This window comes from Cyanistes caeruleus, chromosome 6, assembly GCF_971803275.1.
Source record: "Cyanistes caeruleus chromosome 6, bCyaCae1.hap1.1, whole genome shotgun sequence".
NCBI lineage: Eukaryota > Metazoa > Chordata > Aves > Passeriformes > Paridae > Cyanistes > Cyanistes caeruleus.
The window spans coordinates 8163391-8169302 of NC_141706.1; the positions used below are offsets into that span (position 1 = coordinate 8163391).

At 64.5% G+C, this 5912-nt stretch overlaps 1 protein-coding gene across 1 annotated transcript; it reads left to right on the forward strand.

Annotated features, from left to right (window-relative positions):
* Positions 1–1346: 1346 nt before the first annotated feature.
* APLNR (apelin receptor) lies at positions 1347–2807 on the forward strand. The gene has a single exon (XM_086892737.1). The coding sequence runs from the start codon at positions 1436–1438 to the stop codon at positions 2549–2551; it is 1116 nt and encodes a 371-aa protein (XP_086748863.1). The 5' UTR covers positions 1347–1435; the 3' UTR covers positions 2552–2807.
* The last annotated feature ends 3105 nt before the right edge of the window (positions 2808–5912 follow it).

Genomic DNA, 5912 nt, shown 5'->3' on the forward strand with positions numbered 1-5912 from the left:
TAAGCCCTGCTTTGTTCTCCTGGCTGACGCTGAAGCTCTGGGTGTCTGGTTTGGTGCTGCTGTGCCCCCACCTCTGAGGCCCCCTAACCTGCACCCCCATTGACCAGCCCCTTTGCCCACTACACCACTCTGTCCCATTTTGGAGACCCCTGTGAGCTCTCGCCCCCTATTTCAGCCACTGAATTCCCTACACAGCCCCTCCTTTACACCTCTTTGCTGGTAGAAGGGCTCCACTGAGCTGGCGGAGGGTCCCGGGGGGCTCTGTGCCCCCCCCCCCCAGTCTCTGTTGCTGCACTCGGGTGTTAAACCTGCCCCTTCCCATAGCCTGTCCCGTGCTGAATTCCCCCTTCAGCCCCAGCCCAGACCCCGCTGCGTGTCCCGGGGGACTTGGGGCTCTTCAGATCTCTGCAAAGTCCTGCTTGCTTCTTTGGTTCTTTTCCCCAGAGCTGGAATTGTGAGAGTTCAGTCCCAATGGCACGACCCCAGACCACGGCCCCACCACCGCGGGGGGCTTCCCTCCCCCTCCCCCCAATATTTATTTGTGGGGTGGGGGGGAAGTTTATTCTTTCTTGGCTCAGCGCTGCCGCGTCCGGCTCCATGAGCAACCCGCGGAGCTGGGATACACCGAGAGGCTCCGGTGGCAGCCGGTCCTGCCACAGCTGCTGCCCTAAAATGGTCTTTTTACAGCGTGGGGGGTCCCAGAACCATCCTCCCCGTCCAGGATTTTTGTTAAAAGTATAAATCTCCTCGGCACGTTGTGCTCAAAGCGGGGCCCCGGTGCTGGGGGACCCCGCGGAGCCACCGCTGTGTGCTGAGCGAGGCAAAGCTGGGAGCAAAACGGGGAATCCCAAGTGCCAAATGCCAAATGCAAAATGCCAAATGCACGCCCTCCCCCGCCACCAGTGCGACCGCCCCAGTGTGACACCACCCCCCCACTGCGACCCCCCCCGCTGCCAAGTGCCCGATGTGACACTGCCCATGCGAAATGCAGCCCCGATGTGTGACACCCCGGCGCTGAACGCGGCACCCTGAGGTGAAACCCCAAATGCTGCCTGGAGCCCCCCCGTTCCCGAGCTCGCCAGCGCTGCCGCCCTGACCCCAGCACCGCACGCCACCGTGGTGGGCGACCAAACCCCCCGGGCGTGGCGGGGCCGGGGTTATCTCGGGGGTTGACAGGCGGGTGAGAGCTCGGTAAAACCCCCCGGGCAGGAGCCAGATGGAGGCGGGGGGAGCTGTGAAGTTTCCCACGGGGGCGCCCCCCGGCCCTGCCTCCTGCCCGGTCCTGTCCGTCCCCTCCGGGAGGAGGGCTGGGAGGAGGAGGAGGAGGAGGAGGAGGAGGAAGGGGAGGTAACGCGGTGGGATTCGCGGGCGGCTCAGGGGCCGGAGGAGCGGGTGAGCCCGGGATGAGCTGAGCGGAGCGGAGCCCAGCGCCGGGATGGAGGAGGCGACGGACGCCTACACCTACGGCTTCGACAACGATACGGACTGCGAGTACACGGAGTGGGGCCCCTCGCTGGCCCTGCTTCCCACCATCTACCTGCTGGTCTTCCTGCTGGGCACCACCGGCAACGGGCTGGTGCTCTGGACCGTCTTCAAGGGCGGCCGCGACCGCCGGCGCTCGGCCGACACCTTCATCGCCAACCTGGCCGTGGCCGACCTCACCTTCGTGGTCACCCTGCCCCTCTGGGCCGCCTACGCCTGGCTGGGCTACCACTGGCCCTTCGGCACGGCCGCCTGCAAGGTCAGCAGCTACCTGGTGTTCGTCAACATGTACGCCAGCGTCTTCTGCCTGACCGGCCTCAGCTTCGACCGCTACCTGGCCATCGTCCGGCCGCTGGCCACCGCCAAGCTGCGCTCGCGGGTCAGCGGGCTGGTGGCCACCGTGGCCCTGTGGCTGCTGGCGGCCCTGCTGGCCCTGCCCGCCCTGGTGCTGCGGCGGGCGGCCGCCCTCGGCGGGGACACCAAGATCACCTGCTACATGGACTACGGGGACCTGGCGGCGCAGGGCACTGAGGGCGCCTGGGAGGTGGGGCTGGGGCTCTCCTCCACCGCCCTGGGCTTCGTGGCTCCCTTCGCAGTGATGCTGACCTGCTACTTCTTCATCGCCCGCACCGTGGCCACTCATTTCCGCCGGGAGCGGGCCGAGGGGCCCCGCAAGCGCAAGCGCCTCCTCACCATCATCACTGTGCTGGTGGCCGCCTTCGGGGGCTGCTGGCTGCCCTTCCACCTGGTCAAGACCCTGTACGTGCTGATGGACCTGGAGGTGCTGCCCTGGTCCTGCGCCCTCCACACCTTCCTCAACAACCTCCATCCCTACTGCACCGGCATCGCCTACATCAACAGCTGCCTCAACCCCTTCCTCTACGCCTTCTTCGACCCCCGCTTCCGCCACGCCTGCGCTGCCCTCCTCTGCTGCCGGACCCCCGGCCCCGGTCCCGAGCGCTCCGCCAGCTACTCCTCGGGGCACAGCCACCCCCCCGGTGGCAAGGGGGGCCCCGGCCCGGGGGGCAAGCTGGACCCCGCCACCCAGGAGACGCTCTTCCGTGCCTGAGCCCATCCTGGACCGCCCCCGGCGCCCCCCGAGCTGGTCTACTCGGGGGGACACCCCCCCCCCCCCCCCCACCTCCGCCTCGCCCCAAAGCCTGGCTTGCTTTGGGGATCCGCCGCTGGAAAGCCCTGCTCGCGGGAAGGGGAAACTGAGGCACAGCCGGGGAAGAGCCCCTGGGGGGCTCAGGCAGGGGCGGCTTCCCCGGCATCCCCAGGGCTTTGTGTTTTATTACAAATAAATGAATTTTGTTTAAAAAAAAGAGCAGGGTGTGTGCTCAGTTCCCTCGGGGGCCGGGGGGATGTGGTGGGAGGGAGGATGGGGGGGTGGGGGTACGGCTGGGTTTTGGGGCATCTGTGAGCGAGGGTGCAGTGTGTGTGGGGGGGTGTGGGGTGTGTGTGCACTATTGGGGGGTCTCGGCCTGGGACAGATTCTCCCGGACTCTTCCTCAGCAACACTTTGGGAAGTGCAGGAAAACCTCCATCCCAACCCTTTGGAGCACTGCAGCACCGGGATGGGGGTGTTTGACCCCGTGGGGCGGACACCTGCCTGCCCCAGCCCCCCAGCTGTGATTGTATCAGGCAGCAGCACTGTCCCACCAAATCCCATTTTTGGGGCTTTTATCCTTATCTGAGGCTGGGACGAGCCCCGCGTGACTCACCTGGCTGTGAAAACGGGACCTGGTGCTGTGAAACACCCAAACCTGAGGGGTGGGAACATGGGACCCCCCGGGTGCGGATGGGGACAAGGGACCCTCTGGGTATGAAGAGGGACACAGGACCCTCTGGACGCTGATGGGGGCTTTGGGCACTGGGCAGGACCCTGGCTCACCCCAACCAGGATTTGGATGAGCCACCAAATGGCTCCTGTCCCATTTCCCCCCCACCCCAGCCCCCGCTGCTTCCTGAGGCTCTGCTCGAAATAAATCTTCCCCCTATTTGCTATTTACATCCTTCATTTATCGGTGATGAACTATCCTGTCTCCTCAGCCTTTGTTCTCTCTTGGAAAGGATGCGGGATCATTACTGGGTTCCTTGGGATGCTTCCCGTCGGGGGAGCTGCCTCCGCCTTCCTGCCGGCCCCACCGTGTTTGGGGGCCACTGCCCGAGGTCTCCCTGTGTGGGGACAGTCCTTTGTCCAGAGAAAGGGAATGGAGGGGGCGGCCAGGGGGCTGGGGACTGCACAATCCCCCACCTGGAGGGGTGAGAGCCTCCTTGAGGGTTTTGGGGAGTTTCCAGATGGATCTGATTTGGTCTAAGGGCTGGAGGAACTTGAGGAATGGGAATGTTGCATCCAGGGACATGTCCCAAATTGTGTTTACATTCCAGTGCCATCCAGGCTCCCTCAGACTGGAGAGACCCCTGGATAACTCTCATCCATCTGTCAATCCATCCATCCATCCATCCATCCATCCATCCATCCATCCACCCACCCACCCACCCACCCACCCACGGGTTAATGGTTTTGGGGTTACAGGGGAAGTGCTGGGTTGATGGGCTTGATCTTAAAGGTCTCTTCCAACCTTGATGATTCTGTGATTTTTCCCTTCTCTCCCTCCCTTTGCCCATCCCTCCATCGAACCATCCTCCTTTCCCTCTCTCTCTCCATTTCTCCCTCTCTCCCTCCATCCCTCCACCACCCCCAAATACCCCAGCACTCTGGGGGTGTCGGCTTTGCTGCTTCCCCCCCGTCCGGCTCAGCCGCCGGGCGCGGAAACAGCCGCAGGCGCCCGGCCAGCGGAGACGGAGCTGCAGACTTTCTATCCGCGTCTTGGAGATTTCCCTTTCCCTTCCAGGAGGGAAATGTTTAGCTGAGGAGTCTCTGGGGAGATATGCAGGGACGCTCCAGAAAATAACAAGGCCGGGGCTGGGGGTGGGGGCAGCAGGGCCGGACCACCCGTCGGAAGAAGATAAGGAAGGTGTTGCCTTCCTGAGAGTGCCTGGGGAAGATGAGGAGGGAAGATAGAGGGGGGACAGGGGGCTCGGGGGGATGGGGAGCATCCTTGGGAAGGATGGCGGGGGAGTGGGGGCTGGGTGTGATCCTCAGGGAGCCTGGGGACTCTCAAACCCCATAATGTGATGCCCTGAGGATGCTGCAGTTCCCGGGGGGCGCACGTCCGTGGGTCCCCAAATCGTGGTGGCAGGAATGAGACACCGGGAAAACAGATTATTCTGCACAGGGAGTAAAAGTGGGCTTTGGAGAGGATGGATGCACCAGGGATAGGAACTGAGACAAGGATGGGGACAGGGGGACAGCTCCCCACGCCCCCGACAGCTGCCCCCCTCCCTCCCCCCCCGCTTTTCCAAGTTGCCAAACGGGATGTTCATCCCCTCCAACCTCCCCCCGCCTCGCATCCCGCCCGGGGGTGCCGAAATAATCTGGTGGTGCTAAGGATGTCGCCGGGCGTCCCCTTTGAAGTGGCCTCCGTGTTTACAGCCCGACTCGGGCTCCTTCACACCTCCCGCCCCAAGGCAAACGGGGCGGGGGGGGGGAACCGTGTAGGTGGGGGGGCTGCAGCTCCCGTTTGTGCCGGGAAAACTCGGATTTGCCAAAGCCGCGGGAAAGCTTTGGAACCACACCCAGGGCTCAGAAACTTTTGTCACTGTGGGGCGGGAGCGGTGGCCGTCGGTGATGGCGTTTCGGGGGGGTCCCTGCCTCGGTGTGTTCCCACCGTGCCGAGCCCTGGGTGACCCACCCGACACCCCTTGGGGGGCCGGTCCAATCTCCCCCATCCCCCCCATTGTGAGGGGACCCTCAAAGGTCTGGTGGGCCCTGTGTGACCCTGCAGGACTGAGGAAGGGACAGAGAGAGAAAAAGGGATGGAAAAGTTGGGGGGCAGTTTGGGTGGGTGGGGGAGGTTTGGGATGGGAGGTGGGATTGGATGGATGGATGGATGGATGGATGGATGGATGGATGGATGGGGAGGAAGGGAAAGAGGGATGGATGGCTGGATGTACGGACACGCAGGGCAATGCCAGGGTTTGGGGGTGCCCCGGGAGCCGCGGTCCATCCTCTGCTCCCATCGCTCCCCCGGAGCTGCCGGCGCGGCCGGACGCGGCACAGCTGCTGCCCGACCTCTGGGCTCCGGCCAGGCGGGGCCGGCCCCGCGTCCCCCCGCCCGCAGGAGGGGGTCCCGAGGAGGGGGGGACGCGGAGGTGACCCGGCAGCCACAGCTGGGCCCCACAGGGGCCGGGAGATGCTGCCGGAGGAATAACAGGAAGCGCTGGAGGGAAAAGCACGGCTGATGCCTTCTGCAGGCTGTGGGACATCGCCTGTGCCCGCTGCACGCACCCGGGTGTCTGTCACACACATGTCCCTGTCACACACACACCGTGTCCCCCCGCCACACGCCTGTCCCGGCCCCGGC